The 20290-nt window shown below is 41.6% G+C and overlaps 1 protein-coding gene across 1 annotated transcript in view; it reads left to right on the top strand.

Moving 5' to 3' along the window:
• Positions 1-833: 833 nt before the first annotated feature.
• btbd3b (BTB (POZ) domain containing 3b) overlaps positions 834-20290 on the top strand; it is a gene marked incomplete at its 5' end in the record, with an annotated part of 33197 nt that continues 13740 nt past the window's right edge. Inside the window, 3 exon segments of the mRNA XM_084321419.1 lie at positions 834-1013; positions 1017-1174; positions 12862-12952. Coding sequence (XP_084177545.1) covers positions 834-1013; positions 1017-1174; positions 12862-12952 — 429 coding nt within the window.

Below are 20290 nucleotides of genomic sequence, written 5' to 3'. Positions count from 1 at the left end.
CAGAGGCACGGCTGTCACTTTAATTGAGAGGCTAACGATTTAATATTCAAGTATCTGCCACACTCCGCTGCCTCGGCCAATCACAGATCCCACGCTCTCCAATTGGCTGTGCTGAGGAGAGTGCCCGCCTGCGCTGTGTGGTAAGGGGTGCGGGGGTTCCTCATCCCCTCCTGCTCTCTCCCATTCAACCTCTGGAGTCAGCAGAACGTGGAGCGGAGCAGAGCAGAGCGCGCCAACATCCGCGGCTTCCACATCCTGAGAGGAATACAAGTGTGTGAGAGAGAGAGAGAGAGAGAGAGAGAGAGAGAGAGAGAGAGAGAGAGAGAGAGAGAGAGAGGGGGGGGGGGGGGGGGGGAGGGAGAGAGAGAGAGAGAAATTGAGTGAGCAGGCTTAGCCTGTCTGAGGATCGTTGCACTTGTACCAAGTCTGATCCTGTAAAGTCAGCCCTCACCGGAGCAGTGAGCAATAGAGATGGAGAGAGAGAGAGATAGGGGGGAGGAGGAGAAGGAGGAGAAGGAGGGAAGGAGCGATCTGAAGAAGTGATCTCATCAGTCCAGGACCAAACAGGGATGGGACCCCTTGGAGCCTCCCCATCACCAGAATGCACTTTAAACAGAGGAGGAACGGCTCTGGGTCGTCAGATTGAGCCAGTGTCTTCAGAAGAGTGAGAAGACAGGATAAAGGAAGAGAGAAGAGGTTAATCAACTCCACCGTTGTCCTGACAGGTCACCCCTAACAGAGGATCTCTGACTGCTGTACAGTGTCACCTGCTGCCCCCTCCCCCCCTGCCCAGCGCAGCACAGGTCTCCTCTGCTCGGCAGTGGAACATACTCATGGTCGACGTCAAGGGAAGGAACATGACATGTCTGACGTTCCTGCTGATGCTGCCAGAGTCTGTGAGGAGCAAGTCAAGTAAGAGCTCTGAGAAGGGCAACGCCAGTGGCAGCTCCAAGCTTCCCCCCGTCTGCTACGAGATCATCGCCCTGAAGTGCAAGAAGAAGAAGAAGAAGAAGTAGAAGATGGCAGCTGATATGTTCCCCACCGTGAAGCTGACCTCCACCTCCACCACCGCCACCACCACCACAGTGCAGCAGTACCAGCAGCAGAACCTCATCAACAATAACACCGTCCAGAATTGTAACTGGCAGGGTCTATACTCCACTATACGGGAAAGGTAGGTTACGACCAGTCAACTGGTCGAGGGTATACACAAGTACAGGGAATATACTACTAACCTCTTAATCACTGTTGATTTGCCCTCTGTACTCCTCATTTTGGCTATACTTGTTATGCTGGTGGTACAAGAATTTGAGCTCATTCTACTGTTGCCCAATCTGTTTAAAACCATCTGCTTAATGCCTAAAATGTAATGAGGTCAATATACCCACCAACTTTTCTTGGTACTTAAAAGCACAAAATACACACAATCTCACATATATATATAGTATATATATATGTATATATATATATACCGGTAGTCAAGTCAAGTCAAGAGTTTTATTTGTCACGGCATACAAGCATACAGTGAAATGCGGGAGGTCATGCCCGCAGCGATTGTGCAATAATGGCCATATATCCCTATTAACACAACACAAGGATTCAGTGTCTTCTGATGACATCACAGGAGGAGATATTCAACCTCATTAACTCTCAATAACTGTCAGACTAAATGTATGCAAAACAGTTTAGAGCCTTGGGATATGTGTGAGATTATGTGCCAAATAAATTGGCATTGTTTTTTGGTGAAGTGGCCCTTTAAGTATACCCAGCCTAATTACAATTGGATTTACAATTAGAAATTGGGGTTACAGCATAACATCAGTAACAACAACAACAACAACAACAACAACAACAACAACAACAACAACAACAACAACAACAACAACAACAACAACTGGAAGGATGCTACAGTATACAAAAAGAAAGTTTGATACAACCGTTTAATTGAGGGTACCCATCTCTATTCCTGGGTATTTAAGAGAATACCTGTACCGTACTTGTTAACCTATTTCCCATTGAAAGATATAGGAAGCTGAGATCATATACAGTAGATCGTCCACCTCTCTACAGCCGTCCACCCACGTATTAGTCAGAGCACACCCTCCTCCACAGCCTGGACCAGGAATGAACACTAAGCTCTTCAGGTTTTCACTTGATTCAAGTGCTTTCTGTGTAGTCTCTGTTTACTGCAGAGCAGCAGAGCGGATGGACTGAGAGACCCATGTTACTGACCAGATACTCAGTGATGGCTCAGTAAAGGCTGTCGGAATGTGGAGCTATTATTTTTAACATGTAAATAGCTGCTTTTTTATATAGCGCTTTTATCCAAAGCGCTTTACAATTTGTTACTCACCCATTCACTCACCGACGGCGGAGGCAACCATGCAAGGTGCCAACCTGCTCATCGGGAGCAATTAGGGGTTAAGTGTCTTGCATGTAGACCACTTATTTTAACAAACAAAGAAATACCACAATACAGCACTTTTAAAATGTTAAATAGAGACAGAATTAACTGTTGCTAAAAGGTGGTTCTGGTGTATGGGGGAGAAGCATCCATCTGCAGAACGTCAGCCCCAGCACTCTCAGTCCCCGCGCTGTCAGGCCCCACACTGTCAGTCCCCTCAGGAATTTGGGTCACGAGACCGTCACAGGCCCGCTCAGCAGCGCCACCCACCCAATGGCTGAATTGCCAATGGCTGAATTGGAGTATTGCACTGTGCGGGTTTGATTGATTGATTGATTGAAAACTTTATTAACAGATTGCAGAATGGGTACAGTACAGTACAGCTCAATACACACAATTGTTAAGGAATGGCAGACCAGAGAAAGACTTTCGTCTTGTTTACATCAGGGTCCCCCATTTACACTGTACATTGCAGATCCGCGATGCGTTTATTTAAACTTTATTTAACAGATTGCAGAATGGGTACAGTACAAAACTACCTGTGGGTTGTCCAGCTTTGACAAATCGCAAATGCAGTTACTGGTAAGATACCGACACACATCCCAATGCTTTTGTCCTCCAGACACACGCCGTTCCAAATATTATTAAAGATATTTCCACTACTCCAAATCAAGAAAAAACGAATTAATACAAATAGACATAGTGTCAGTGTAACGATCAGATCCTAACCCAACCCCCTCCAATGTACAGTAAATGTCCTAACCAATAATACACGAGACCCTCTTCTTGGGACCAAGTAAGGTTTCGTCGATAATCCAATGTACAGTTATCCCCCCCCCACCCGCCTACCCAACCCCCCCCACCCAACCACCTCCAATGTACAGTTTGCAGTTTGCCCCCCCCACCTACCCAACCCCCCCCCCCTCCACCCCAACTACCCAACCTCCTCCTGTTAGGGTTTGAAACCGACCTCAACAGCACGGCACAGACAGGTAGTTCAGAGTTAGCCAAACACTAGGGCGTATTTATTACAGAATCAAAAAGAGCCAAATAACAATTCTGAATCAACAAAAAAAGAGAATGCCTTCGGCAGAGTTGTCTGCGGCTCTGCAGATCCTCCCGGTGTTAGAGGTGGGGAATCGGCGTAGGCGCCGCTGCGGCTCTGCAGATACTCCCAGCTCCAACTCGGAGTGGAAACGGAGAGAGAGAGAGAGATCAACAGCAGTCCAACAGTACACAGAGGCAGTGCAGTTCAGTCCTCCCTTAGCTGAGTCCAGTATGAAATACAAGTGACTTGATCTTCGGTGTAAACTACACACAAGTTAGCTGAGTCCAGTACAAAACAAAACGGTACTTCTTCAGTGTTATCCAAACACACAATTTAGCTGAGTCCAGTACAAAACAAAACGGTACTTCTTCAGTGTTATCCAAACACACAATTTAGCTGAGTCCAGTACAAAACAAAAACGGTACTTCTTCAGTGTTCTCCAAACACACAAAAACAGATCATCCAAAAAGGTTTGTTTCCAAAACTCACCAAAGCGCAAACGTGTAAAGCGGGCAACGAGGAGCAGCTCCAAACAAATGATCAAGATATTCACCAGCGGCGATCCAAAGATGTCCTGGAGGGAAAGTAGACGAGGCACAACAACGGGGGGAAAGGCAGGCAGTAGCAGTAGTATTCAAAACGACCCGACCACGATTGAAAGAAGGTCCGAGTATATGAAGCCTCTGGAGCGCTAATTACAAACTACGACAGGTGCGTGATGGAATTGGTAATCGCTCCTGAAGCGTGTGGCGGGGAATGCACCAATCAACACAGTACCTTGAAGAAGCGTGTGGCGGGGAACGAGCCAATCCTCACAGAATCCTCACAGTACCCCCCCCTCCACGGGAGCCACCCGGCGACCCACTCGGCCCCGGCCAGCCCGGATGGGACCGAAGGAAGCCGGTGACCAGGGGCACTGGAGAGGGGGACAGAGACAGAGGCCCGGAGAGAGGGGCTGGAGACGGGGACAGGGACCTGGTGAGGGGGGCCGGAGACAGACATTAGAAATGGTCGTACACACGGGTTAAGCACATATCTGTGCGTACGCAACGTTGATAAATGAGGGCCCAGGACTGGAGTGGGTGTGCACTTATATCCCCCCCACCCCCCCCCCCCCCCCAGTATAGTTTAGGGCAAGGAAGGGTTAACACACACCCACACACATGCACATGCCGACAAAAGCGCGACTACATGTGTGCACGTATACCTACACACTCACACACACACACACACACACACACACACACACACACACACACACACACACACACACACACACACACACACACACACACACCATTAGGGTTAGGCTTAGGGTTAACCAGACAGAAAGATTAGGAGAAGGTAAAATCTCATCCCTGTGCCCGTGCCCACCCCAACACTTGCTCAACAGTCCCCTAACCCTAACCCCAACCCCAACCCTAACCCTAACCCCAACCCTAACCCTAACCCCAACCCTAACCCTAACCCTAACCATAACCCTACAAACGGAAATATTTGGAATCTTTGATAGATATGTTGAGTTAGGTTCATAGTGGTATTCATAAAAAAAGAATTGGAACGAAATATTACAAATTAAGTTTTTTATGACCTTGAACGTGATGCAATCTTTTCATGCACTAAGGTGACAACTCTGCAAAATCGTTAGGGGGGCATAAGAGTTAAACAAACAACTCACTGCAGCACCCACTTACACACTTTAGAACACCTAAACACACTTTATATTTATTGGCAAATAATTTGCACTACAACCCATACCTCAGTACACCTTACTGTAAATTGTACCTAAATTGTACCTCAAGTCAAGTCAAGAGTCAAGAGTTTTATTTGTCACGGCATACAAGTATACAATAAAATGCGGGTGGTCTTGCCCGCAACGATGTGCAATACAGTAATAACAACATGGAATCCAATAAAACAACATTGTGCAATAAACAGTAACATAGTAGGGCATATCGGTATTTGTACATAAGTTATTTACAGAGCATGGAGGACATGCTAGGTCCTGTGGTAGTGCATACACTGTTAGCTACGGATGAGGCACTGGGTCTTTCTGTACATTGCTATTTTATACAATCTCAGGTTATACTATACTATTTTTAAAGTGACCTTTCCTTAGTGGCCATAAGTGTGGGCGTGTGCAGCATGAGTGTGTGCTTGCTCATGTTAGCTACCTCATCCCATCTCTGCTTTGCACTATATAGTATATTGTATATTAGTATATATTGTATAGTATATTGTATGGTAACTCAGTTACTTCTACTCTGCATTGAACATTGTACATATGTACATATTGAACACTTGCGTCTACGTACGTGACTTCTATTTTATACTGCTATACTTATTTTATTTTATACTTATCTTTTTTGTCTAGCACAGTCTCTGGAGCGTAACAGAAAGAAGCATTTTATATAAAAGTATTCTGTACTTCTGTATGACAACTAATAAAGAAACTTGAACTTGATACTTGAAACTAATGGACCATGCAGACCGTTTATACTGGACCATGCAGACCGTTTATACTGGACCATGCAGACCGTGTATACTTGACCAGGCACACCGTGTATACAGTACTTCACTTATGTGCAATATAAGCACCTTATTTACTGGTTGAGTCTATAGCTGCTCAATGCTAGCTTGATGAATGACTCAACTAGGTTCAACTCAACTAGATTACTCGAAATACTAGCCAAATTACTCAATGTCAATGTTCTTGTTTTTTTTATTTGGTTACCATCAAACACATCCACCAAAAGTGCTTGTTTGTGCCACTGAAACAGAAATCTCACACTGAAATCCTGCAAGTTGTGAGTTGTTGCAGGAAGACAACACTGGAAGCTGTGGAGCATGGATAGTATACATAGTATCCATAGTATATACTGTACAGACAGTACAGATATGAGCATATGAGAGTATTATAATATAGTAATAATAACACATGGTGATATACTAAAAAGCTATTTATCATTTTTGGCTGGTAAAACATCTGTCTTGGCTGGTGAGCCAAAAAGTAAATTTTGTACAGTACAATAGACATACAATATATGTATATGGTATATACAGCATTGTTGTACATGCTATCATACAGGGTTATATGGGTATATACAGGTGTATAGAAGGGATTATATGCAGGTATATTCAGACAGATATGGAAATATAGAAATATATATTACCGTTTCTATTATTATTTACACTGCCTACTTGCCCATATGTGCATACTCAGAGTTAATTATATTGTTATATTGTTTACACTGCCTATTTTTATTCTATTTGAATTTTTACTTCTCCACTGTACTATAATTGTATGACCTGTATCACGTCTTCTACTATCACATGTACCTGCACCTCCCCTCCCCCCTCCCCTATGCTGCTATGATGCCTGCATTTCCCCAAGGGGATCAATAAAGGAATATCTTATCTTATCTTATGTCATAAAGACATGCATGGTAGGCAGGGACTACAGATGAAAACTAGCTCATTAGCTAATTCTGGCACATTTACATTGAGGTGGAAAACTGAAGATGTTGATTAATGTGCACTGTCCCTGGGTAAAGATTAAAGAAATATATAAATAAATAAAAAATATATCTTATCTTATATATACTGTACTGTAAATATAAATATATATATGGTATATACAGGATTATTGTCCATGCTATCATATACAGTTATATGGGTAAACTATAGTTTGAGGTACAGTAGGTAGTTGATGATTACAGTGTAAGGCAGTGTAGACAATGAGAGCAATTGCTGTGCATTTGTATGCCTGTGGAGCAAGACATAATTGTAATGTCTATGGACTGTCCTCCCCAGCCCTGCCTCTCCTGTGTCATTATTTGTTCTCCTTGTTGCTTTTTCTCTTTGTGTTCTTTCTCTCTCTCTCTCTCTCTCTCTCTCTCTCTCTCTCTCTCTCTCTCTCTCTCTCTCTCGCTCTCCTTCATGTATCCCTGTAAGGTTTTTTACTGTCTTGTATTATGTTCACTGTTTAGTATTAGTCTTGTAGTTTCTTGTTTTGTCCCAGTGTCTTGTATTTGGTTGTCTTGTTTTCCATACTTGTAGTTCCTTGTTTCGCTTCCTGTAGTTCTTTGTCAGTCTGTTTCCCCTCCCAGGTGTCTCCAGTCGTAATTATCCCAGGTGTTTCTTGTTTGTAATTTGTTCCCGTGTATTTGAGTTCCTCTTTCATTAAACACCCTTGGACCCGCCATCTGCCTCGCTTTGTCTGCACTTGAGTCTTATTCAACCACCCCACCCATGACAATAATAAAATGGGTTGTGTGTGTGTGTGTGTGTGTGTGTATATCAATATTGCTGCTGCCATGCGCTTTTAGATGCATTCTAAAAATAGATTTCTCTAAACAATTACTTGAGCATTACTCGAGTAATTCATGCGATCAAATATTTTGAATTTTCCTTTTTTTTTTTCACGAAACAAGACAACACAATACAGTAACAGTACTAATAAACAAGACATCACAGGACAATAACAGTAGTAATAATAATAATAATAATAATAATAATAATAATAATAATAATAATAATAATAATAATAATAATAATAATAATAATGAGTGAGAATCCATACCTTCGGGCAAAGTTTGTCTGGGTGTATCCAACGTGAGGCGATACATTTTTTGGCGGCTGTGAGGCCAGCTAGAATCAGTCTTTTCACATGTGTAGAGGTCGGCAATTGAGAGACGTCATTCAGCAGCAATACAGAAGGCAGAACATAATGGTTCTTCAGTGCTGCAAGGGTTCAATTTACAATCAATAATCCATTGTAGGAAAATCCAGAACACTGTTTAGTCTGTGACGACGCGTCGCGATAATAATACATGTATTCCATAGTAAAGTACAGTTGACAGCTGCGTTAACGTTACAATGCGTTGTGTTCACTCATAGTTAAAGACAGCCGAGGTTGAGTAGTTTCTTCTGATATCACTTTCAAACTCCAAGTGATTCGTTGCAATGTACGCGGAAATGCTGCGTTGTGTTGCAATGTACTACATGCATTTGTCTGAGCGGGGCGAAAGGAAAGGCGCATTACCGTACTGGCGTGCGGTGACGAATGCGGAAGCATTCTTGCACTCTTCCGCTGGCAATAAGCTACACGCCTCCGGGACATCCTTTCTCCAAATTGTATCAAGGGGGAGGTCCTCATACGAGGACACAAGAAAATGGCAATAAAAGTCAGAAACGAAGCCTCTCGATGTCTCCCTGTCATAAAATAATTTTTGAAATGGGTGATGTTCTAGTGGAACATCCCATGGAACCCCATGAGCCTTCAGAGCTGTCCTTATTTGCAAATAAAATGAAAAAGGAAGTTCCGGGGAGATCATAACCGCTGGATAGATCCTGGAAAAATCGGAGACCAGTGTTATCGAAGATATCCCCCAACATGTGAATGCCTTTCTTTTCCCATCTAGGGTACTTAATAGGCTGTTGTCCAATAAGTAGTAGATTGTTATTAAATAGAGGGGAACGCGTATGCCATCGATGGCAGTTAGTACACAATTTCTGGGTGTCCCGCCAGGTCTGGATCACATGTGTGATAAGAGGGCCAAATCGTAAATTGCATTGCTTAATTGATATGTTGGTATACACAATGTCCTGAAGTCTATATGGGAATACTATCTTCTCCTCCAATGGTCGCCAGGATACGGCTGCTTGAGAGTCAAACCAGGTGATCAATGGTCTCAGAGAAAAAGCTTGAAAATAATATTTGAAGTTTGGAAATGCTAACCCCCGTCGAGTTTACTCCTCTGGGCAGTGGATCTTTTTAAGCGCGGGCGTTTGTTGTTCCAGACGAATTTATATGAGGCAGAGTGCAATTTCTGCCAGTAACCAGCAGGAGGAGGTAACGGGAGCATGGAGCTGATAAAGTTAATTCTGGGTAAAATATTCATTTTAATTATTTACGCACAGGCCTGTGATGAATTTTTTTATTTTGACCACCTGCTGAAGTCATTCATAATCCTGTCACCCAAGCTGGAGTAATTATACCTTACCGTCTGGCTAATAGTGGGGAATATTTCAATCCCAAGACATTTAAAGTGTTCCACCATAAGTATGTTTGCAGGGAGGATGGTAGCCTTTGCAGTCTCATTAAGTGGGAGAAAGGCAGATTTTGGCCAGTTGATCTTAAAGCCGGATAGACTGCCAAAATCATCTATTACGCTGAGAAGATGAGGTAGAGAAATGGCGGGATTCTGCATAAATAAGAGTACATCATCTGCGTATAAGCGGATATGGTGATGTGTGCCCTGAATTGAAACAGGAGATATAATCTGGGATTGTATTGAGCTAGAGGTTCGAGAGATAAGGCGAAAAGTCCGGGACTAAGAGGACAACCCTGTCTAGAAGAGCGGGAGACAGAGAAGAGTGGCGAGCAGAACTTCCCTGTTAAGATCATGGCTGAAGGCCCTGTATAGAGAACTTTGATCATATGAATGAACCCCTCACCTAACCCCATCCTGCCCACAAATAAGACCACTCCAATCTGTCAAAGGCCTTCATTGCGTCCAAGGACATGACAGCTGTAGGGACTGCGACATCCTTGCTGGCATCAATCACGTGCAGTAACCGTCTAATATTGTCAGTAACCAGGCGGCCTCTTATAAAGCCAGTTTGATCAGGGTGAACTAGAGATGTCATATGCCTTTGAAGTCGGATGGCTAGAACCTTGGCATATAGCTTGAGATTGGCTCCGAGGAGACTTAAGGGCCTATAGCTGCCACATTCTGTGGGGTCCTTATCTTTCTTGAGTAAAACAGATATAAGCGCCATATTGACATCTCTGGAAAAATTGCCCTCTTCGATTGAGTGTAAAATCATTGAAAGTAATAAGGGACAGAGTACATCCCAGAAAGCAAGATAAAGTTCCGGTGGAATGCCGTTCCCAACCGGGAGCCTTGCCCCGCTGCATATCAGCAATCGCCTCCCTAAGCTCATCTAGCGTGATAGGTGCAGCTAACCGTTTAGCGTCATCTTCTGAGACCTGTGGTAAGTTGATTTGATTAAGAAAGTCCTCCAGCTTGTCCTCCAGTATGATCAAAGACCACCTCTGACTTGTACAGGTTGGAATAAAAATACCGAAATGTATCATTAATCTTTTTGGGGTTGGTGGTTACCTCCCCCTGTTGGTTCTTAATGGAAGGGATATCAGCTAATTGTTCACTGGCTCGTATCTTCATAGCTAGTAGGTGGCTAGGCCTGGAGCCATGAAAGTAGTAGTGCTGTCTTGTTCTGTGCATTTGAAATTCGGATTGTTGTTTTAAAATGGAGTTAATCTCTTTTTTCACCACCTTAATTTGAAGCTCCAGTCGACTAGAGTAGTTGTGTTGCAAAGAGAAGATCAGCGTGGCATGAAGATTTTCCAATTCCACCAGCTTGGAGAGACGTCCCTTGCGGAGATTAGATGCAAAGAGAGTAGTGTTACTTCTAATAAAACCCTTAACAGAATCCCATAGAATTCTGGGATCCTGTACCGAGCCAGCATTAAACTGCAGGAATTCAGTGAGCTTCTCTTTAAATTGCAGGTTAAACTCTCCATTTTCAGCAGCGTTGAGTTAAAGCGCCATCTAGGGGCGCGGGATGTTATTTTACTGAGAGAACCCTTGAAAAGGATACCTTTGTGGTCTGAAAGTGCAGTGGGCATTAAGTCAACATCAAAGCTATCAAAGAGACGCAGGGAAGAAAAAACATAATCAATTCTGGAAAAGGTCTTATGTCTCGCAGAGAAAAAAGTGTAATCTCTCATGGATGGGTTCAGCGAACGCCACATATCAATTACCCCTGTGTCCTTGGACCAGGCCTGTAGGGCAGTGGTAGCTTGTTTCTGATCAAAGGTTCCAGTATGTTTTGTTTTATCAATCAATGGATCCCATACTGCATTAAAATCAGCTCCTACTATAAACGAGTAATCAGGTAGTTTCAGCATAGCTGCAGTGAGTGCAGTATAAAAGTTAGCGTCATGCAAATTAGGGGCGTATGCAGAGATCAGAGCAATTTTCCGGTTAGAGTATTCAATGTTAGCAATAGTGATTCGACCATCTGCATCAGACCACACATCTAACAGTTTAATATTCAAATTTCGCTTCGCTATTATGGCTACCCCACAGGACCTAGTGCTAAAAGAAGAAGAACTTATGTTATGGTAACATTTATTTGCCAGTCTTGCATTATCAGCCATTAAAAGGTGTGTTTCGCTCAGTAAAGCAAGGTCCACTTCCTTCCTTTTTAGCAACGTTAGTACACTTGTGCGTTTATGGTGTAGATTAAGACCCCCTGTATTCCAGATCAAGATATTTAAACTAGCCATAGTCTAAAAGGGCTGCAGTATGACTGAATGTAATTCGTTTGGAGTAGAGCATTAGAACAGACACATATCCACTCGTTAAGGTCCTATTGAGTTCCGAGCATGAGTGTGAAAACAAAAATAAAATAGAGCGAGTCGAATGAAAAGAAAAACAAAAAGCAAACAAAAATACAACATTTAACACAAACCCACATTAACACCTCACCCTCCAGGACTATCCCATAACAAAACCATATTCAAAGCTTACCCTGTGGGGCTGAGCCTTACCAGAACCGTGTAATACTAAAACTGAAATAATACTAACCAGTCTAACAACAATCAGTCTTTACCTTCTGTAGTAAAAAAAATATAAAATAAAAAAAATAAAAAACCTTCTTGTTCAAATTAAAACACTGGATGTATGTGATGTGCATATCATTGAAAATAATGGTCAAGAATATAATAGATGGATAGTCCATCAAAAGGTACCCTAGAGTCCCTGAAATGCCCTCTTGGTTTGGTCCCGGAAGTGAATGGAATAGGGAACAGCACTTCAAAATAAAATGCTACGTGCGAGCGTGACAATAGTATGAGCTGACTGTATCCACATAACATAGACATGGCCCGCTCTGTTTAACCTCACACAGACGGACCATATCATAGGAAAAAATTCAAACGAAAACCACAGCCATTAAAGCAGACCAGTGATCCCGTATTCGCTAAGCGCAACACCATTGTAATATAATGAGTCTTCTAAATTACTTGTTTATTCTATGTTAATGTACGTGGTCCACACAGCCTTAGAATAGAATAGAAATACTTTTGTTATCCCGAGGGAAATTTGACACTGCAAATCGCTCACATTAAACATTTAGACAGAACAAGTCACGAATAAGAATAACAAAACAAATGGCCTAAGAATAAGAATAGAATAAATTATACAGTAAATAAATACAGTAAAAATATACTGAAGTCTACAGTAGGTGTAACTTCAAACGATCAAAAACCGTACCTAGTGCACTTTTTAAAACGTTTGTTCTGTGTTCTCTACCTCTCAAAGCAGAGTAAAACACATGGTACTGAATGTCTTTCCCTCTCCCGTTCCTCTTTCCCCAGGAACTCGGTCATGTTCAACAACGAGCTGATGGCAGACGTTCACTTTGTGGTGGGTCAGTCGGGAGCGACACAGAGGCTTCCCGGACACAGAGTAAGACTTCTATCAGCCGGTCCAATCAGCTGGCCGGGGAGGAAATGAACGGTTAACAAGCCGTCAGTCCCCGCTCGCCGCCACTGTCAACATCATCATAGAAATAACCCGCCTCATTGCCAACAGGAATGGAAGCTAAATCCTTTGTGTTCTACATCTCATTGCCACACCATGTGTCTTTCGCGAGACGCCCCTCGATTGCTTTATGTAAATGAGTCTGAAGGATGGAGTGAAAGGAGGAAGGAGTGTCCTCCTCAGCGCTCATCTCGCATGCAGAGCTGATCTCCTTTGTCTCTCTCTGCTATTAATCATCTTTTAATCAAACGCACATCCACCAACACACAGTTGGAATGATAAATGAGGCTCTGGATGGGGTGCGTTTGATACGATGTCTCATCATTTCCACCTAATACATCACATGATGATTCTTGATTGGCTTTTGTTAATGTGATACATCCGCATGAGACTTCCTTGGCAGATGATCATCGATTGACCACACCCATGTTCTTCCACCACTTCAAGCCAATGTTAACACTTTCAGCGCCAGACCCGATGATAGTCGGGTTATCTCGCCAGCGGTTGAGTGCCATACCCGAGTATAGTCAGGTTTTCATTGTTTTTTCTTTTATTCGATTTTTTTTATTCATTAAAGGTTCACGGACCTCGGTGTTACCATAGGAAATCATTCTGAGATTGCTAGAGTGCAATACCGGCCGCATCCTGCTAGTATAGCCCACCCTTTGAAACCTTATTTCACACCGTGTGTTACATCTAAACCCCTCGAGAATTTTGGTCCAGGCAAGTGTAGCGGTTCACCCGATCACATTGGATCGTCCATGGCCGCTCGATGCATGGGTTATGCCGGATTATGTCGGGGACCCGATGGACACCAATACTGGAAATCGCGATCAGACAATTGGAATATTCTTTTTGGGATACCCCCGATCAAAGGTAAGGACTATCTGACGTCAATTCCACCTTGATCCTACAAATGATTTCATATCGATCCAGTCGATCAACATACGTAGTATTCAAGAGTGCCGCTGTGCAGAACGGAACGCCATCTTGCTCCATTGACCTCAGCACAGGGTGCAGTTGAATCATTTAAAAGTGTCCTTAAATGTGCAGAGTGCATTTGCAGCAGCCAATCGCGGTGTAATAGATTTGGTTATACAGCGGGGACAGAGGGAGGACGTCAATGGAGGAGAAAGAAGCATCAGCCCAGCTTTAAAAGAACACATGGGTCTGTCGTTTAACACTTTCAGCGCCAGCCGCTTTAGCTATCCAGTGATGACGATCAGAGCATAAAAAAAAGTGAAAATCCCTATCTCCTCTTAACCTGCGCCCCCAAAATTGGCCATTTTGGTTTTAGTTTTTGAGGACTGTATACTTTTTTTGCAAACCAAAACAACATACTTTATACGTATAGCATGCATGAGCCTGGTCTCTTTTGAAAGATGACATTCTGAAGTTTCTGATTCCAGAAATAAAATTCACTTTTAGTGCTAATGAAATAGAGTAACATAGGTCTGAACTTGAGTTGTAGAAAAACTTTTTTCAGTAGTATTTAGTATTCCAGAAGTAGTATTTCCCCAGAATGGCTGGAGGCTTAAGAAAACTCCAGAGATCCATAGCCTGAAGCCTTATGTAGTACATGTCCACATTTCATAAATATCCATTCAGAAATGAGTGATTAGGAGTGATTTTGGTAAACTGTGTACAATAAAAAACTCAGTTTTCTCATAGACTTCAATTCATTCGGCTGTTTTTCTCTTCCTGTTTTTGCTCGTTAGTTTTTCAAAGCAGTTAAAGAAGGACACTTTTAAATGATTCGACTGCACCCTGTGCTGAGGTCAATGGAGCAAGATGGCGTTCCGTTCTGCACAGCGGCGCTCTGCACAACAGTCTTAATGGTTTCCATTTGGCACGTATACATTATGATTGTATTCGCAAATTTAAATCTCTCGAAGACAGACGCGAAGCCGTGTTGCATTATTTATTGCATACCTGAGGAGTGGCTGCATTTCTATAGATCCTCCTAAAAAGGGACATCTAGGAACCAAATACATGTAAGAACCTCTCTTTACCGGGGTGTGTAGCGATAAGCAGTTGTATGATTGGGTGGGGGGGAAATCAGTGCATTAGTGCAGTAATGTATTCAGTTGAGAGAAGCTCTCGCTACGTGCATCTATTTAGAGCAAGTTTATATCCACCCCCACACATACTGCACAGTGCACACACACACATACTGCACACGCACGCACACACACATACTGTACACGCACGCACACACACATACTGTACACGCACGCACAAAAACATGCATGTGCACATGTGCGCATGTTACGGGTCCCAAATCTGTCGGGTACTGTTATAACAACACATTTTTGTTCAACGTCGTTGTCCCCTGAAACACATAGGAATTGTATCACAGAAGGAAGACACAAACCGTTTGCTTCACTTTCCAGACCTCCTCTCTTGGGAGTTTTATTACCAACTGTTTATCAAAACATCATATTATGCTAATCATATACACATTTGCCCTACTGCACAAGTGTCAATGATTACCAAAACATCATATTCAAATCATATACACATTTGCCCCACTGCATACTGTAAGTGTCTTTGTTTCAATGTCGTGTATGTGTGGTCTCTTTTTGTAAACGACAGAGCAAGATCACACCTTTAAAGGAAGGAGAGAGAGAGAAAGAGGGGGTGAGTGAGAGAGAGGGTGTATGTGTGAGAGAGATAGAGGGTGTGTGTGTGTGTGAGAGAAAGAGAGGGTGAGTGAGAGAGATAGAGAGAGAGGGTGAGTGGGTGAGAGAGATAGAGAGAGAGGGTGAGTGGGTGAGAGAGAGTGTGTATGTGTGAGAGATAGAGGGTGTGTGTGTGTGTGTGTGTGAGAGAGAGCCAGATAGAGAGAGGGTGAGTGAGGGATAGAGAGAGAGAGAGAGAGAGAGAGAGAGAGAGAGAGAGAGAGAGAGAGAGAGAGAGAGGGTGTGTGTGAGAGAGAGAAAGACAGGGTGAGTAAGATAGATAGAGAGGGTGAGTGGGTGAGAGTGTGTATATGAGAGAGATAGAGGGTGTGTGTGTGTGAGAGAGAGACAGAGAGAGAGGGTGAGTGAGGGATATATATATAGAGAGAGAGGGGGGGAGAGAGAGAGAGAATGATCTTCCTTTGCCACCTATAGTACTAGTAGTGTATATACTACAACATCAAATCAAATCAACTAGAAGTTAACTTCACAAATACCAATAGTTCAATTGAATCAAGAAGGTACACTTTACAAGTACTAATAGTTCAATTAAATCAACTAGAAGTTACACTTCACAAATACCAATAGTTGGTTAGGAGCGAGGGAAAGTGGATGGATTATCCAATGGGGGGTCCGGAAGGGGGGGGGGGTACGAGCTGGAGCATATGTGTGTAGGTTTTTAGATAACAGGTATTAAAAGTATATCCTATATAAGACAATTAACTAAAATGTGATTTCATTGGATGTGCACTGACAACTAATGCTTGTATATCTTATCGTGTGTTGTCATGTTTGTTTATGTGTTTGTTTAAAAAATAATAAAAAAATAAAATACAAATACCAATAGTTCAATGAGCACCATAGATAAACATACTTCTACCTTTAAACTACTTGTAGTAGTTTAAGACTGTTCTTAAACTTCATAGATATTATTCATTAACTCAAAATATTAGCTAAATTCAAACTTCACAAAATGGCGTCTTCCTAAGCTTTGACTAAGTGCATTTGTGAAATGTACTTCATAAAACCTTACAACTAAATTCACGGATAACAAATAACCTTATTCAACATAATTGTCAAGTGTTCAGGGCCCCAGCATTGAATAAACATTTTACAATATACAAAATAACTATAACGTCTTCTATGACCCAGTGGCACGTGCGCGGCGTCTGTAACTTATAACGTGACAATCGGCATTTTCTACAAATGCCACGGCATGCCGCTATGCGCACACACACTATATATACTGTATAAAATATAATATACGTTATAAACTACTCAAATTTGTTAGCAATACATTCATGCTACCTAACGTTTAGCTTTAGGAGGTAGAATTTTTGTACTTTTCACAGTGGACTGACCTGAAACACATAGGAATTGTATCACAGAAGGAAGACACAAACCGTTCGCTTCACTTTCCAGACCTCCTCTGAGGAGAGGGCGGAAACTGTCGCCTTAGGGGACCTGGCGCAACATCACCTGAACTAATTGGTTCCGCTCTCCTCTTCCCTAATAACCTATGGCTTCTTCTCACAATAAATGTGAAATTAGTTAATTATGTTCTCACTTTGTATCCTTACATGTTTAGCTTGCAGCTGGCAATATAAAGTCTACTACAATGCTTATAATAATAATAATAATAATAATAATAATAATAATAATAATAATAATAATAATAATAATAATAATAATAATAATAATAATAATAATAATAATAATAATCATATATAAACAATTGCAAAAATTACACAAAATATTCACATATTCTTGAGGGTACTACACGCACATGCAGACACACCAGGAGTACAGTATGATCTGCGGAGCCTCATATGCCTATTCCTGATGTCATCTGTGGCTGTGCGTTGCATCTGATTTCATCATTAGTCTAGAGATCATTAGATTAATTCATTAATGTAACTCAATTACATCTCTGCTGCACCCTGTTCACTACTTTACACATGGGTGACAGTTGCCGTCTTATTCATTAGAAATCTCTCTCTCTCTATCCCGGGGGAGATAAGCAAATGTGGTTGAGCATAGCTGATGGTGTGAATTGTTCTATTGGCCTATTGTATGTGTTCCTTCACTTTACTCGCAAGAGTGAGAAGCACTCATCCAGCGTCCCCAAGGCGACGGCTGTTCTTTGCATAAAGAGATAAAGCTGCAGATGTCAACCATTGTACAAGACCTCGTGCTGCACCCCTGAGAGCAATTACAAGGAATTACAAGAATCCAATAGCCCTATTTCAATGCAGAGGGAGGTTAGTTAATGTTAATGAATGGGGATTTTAAAATGTTTTACTATTGCAACGGGTATTTGGTAAATTTAAGGTAGACTCTGTAATGTCATCAAACAGCAACCTCTAGGCAAAAAAGCATCTCTTGGTATTGCACTTTGTTTACATTGCTTGTTTTTGTCTGATGTGTGGGTTGGATGTCAGTGGGTATAGGAGAGGGGTTGCTACTTCCGGTCACGAGGTCCTGAGAAATTCATAGTAAAATAATAATTAAATCAAATCAAATTAAATCAAATGTATTTGTAAGGCCCGACAACACACGTTAATGTCCCCATGGGCCGGACACGTCTTCTTTAAACAAGTCAGAAGAAACATCACAATAAATAAAAAACAAAGACAAAATGACCAGAAAATACAAAATAGAATGTAAAATAAATAAATTAAATGAATGCAACACTCCCAGATATACCGCACACGAAGGTACGGAAAAACTCACTAAAAACCTAGCAATAGGAAAAAAGCACCACAGGCAATGTGGAGGGGAGAAACCTTAGAAGGGCCGTTGAAGGGCGAATCTCCCTTCTTAGATGTCGGTGATAGTAGTGTTGCTATAAAACAGGCAAAACAGTTGATAAGCATGTACATATATGTGTAATGTAACACAAATAAGTACATGCAATAGCAACTGAACATTTTGAAAGATTGAAAATAGAGCTGATGGCGGATCCATTTGAGGTATGGGGGTGGCGTAGAGAGGGTTGCATCCTCCCGGTCATCATCACGGTACGTCCAACACTCCAGTCATCACCATGAGACAGCCACTCACAGGGAGACAGGGAGACGGTACAGGCGTTAGACAGTTTGCGTGATTGTGATGGGCGGACATAACAATAGACACATGTGGTAAGCATATATGTGAATAGAATAGATATATGTAGTAAGCATATTATGTGAATAGAATAGAAGTACTTAACCCAGCAATGAACTCAACTTCTAAACCACAGGCAGGTCAGACAGAAGACAGTATGAAGCTGATCCATGGCCTTGGTGGTGCACATACTGTAACCAATGTGGGGGGAGAACAGTCACTGCAATCTTGGCCAAAACCCTGAGACATCCACCACCTTGGTCAACACTACGAGACAACCACTCAGAGAGATTGGGACAGGGGTTAGAGAGTTCCCATGTTTGTAGTGGGCGGAGATGGAGCAATAGATACATGGGTAACACTTTATAATAACACTCAGTTATAAGACCTTTATAAGGTATTTATAGATGATGAACTAATCATGAACAAACCATTTATATACATTCGTAAATGATTATTAAATCATTTATAACTATATTTGTATAATTATTTACAAATGAGTCCTACATTATTTATAACTCATTATCAACATTGTTTGTACTTGATTTGTTCATCATTAAATAATGTTGTTTAATGTGTAGTAACACATTTGTAGATGCTTTGAAAAATGGATATGAAAAAACGACTATACTGTACCTCCATTTATTTGTTCATGTTCAACAAATGATTTGTTAAGACATTCATAAAACATCTATAAATCATTTGCAGATGCTATTGTGTGCCCTAATCTGAAGTGAAGCCTATTCATCATTAACAAATGTCTAATAGTTTGTTTATTTGTGGAATATTGCTCCATTTCTACAAGGGCCATTTGCATATTCTTTGTATCTAGGGACATCTATGGACCTCAGTGAATGTATTCCCAGTGTCAGAAATATTGTGTCTATTACTAGGCTTGCTTAAATTGTGATGAAACGAAGGAGAATATGAATTATGATTTTTCTTTGCATCTTTGACAGTGAATAACACCATGCTAATAATGACCAGACATGAAAAACTGCCACTGATTTCGTTCAGTACCTTCTTGAGATCATGTGTACAAGAAATCTAAGGAAATTAATAAAGGGAAGATGATTAAACAGAAGGTTCTGTAGATACAGTACTGAATTCTCCCATCCGGACCAATGCTATTTGAAATATTATTATAGAATATAGAATAGCAGGCTTATAAATTACCTTATTATAGCCAATTCGCACATTTATATATATACATATATTATCTTTCAAATGCACAAGTTCAATTTGGATTTAGTATCACCAGGCGTGCATAAGAACAGATAATGAACTCTACTGTAATGTACAGTAGCTTTTAAATTTTTATCAGGGTGGCACCATTTTTAAACTATATTCAAATCTAATTGTTGCTACATGCTAAAACTAGGGAAGATAAACTAACTGTGCTTCAATATATGTCAATAACGTTACGTTTTGTGGTTTATTATCCCAAATAATAAGAGATATGAAAAAATGCATACAG

This window comes from Notolepis coatsorum (genome assembly GCF_963971535.1).
Source record: "Notolepis coatsorum genome assembly, chromosome: 9".
Classification (NCBI taxonomy): domain Eukaryota; kingdom Metazoa; phylum Chordata; class Actinopteri; order Aulopiformes; family Paralepididae; genus Notolepis; species Notolepis coatsorum.
This window is presented reverse-complemented; position numbering and strand designations above follow the sequence as displayed.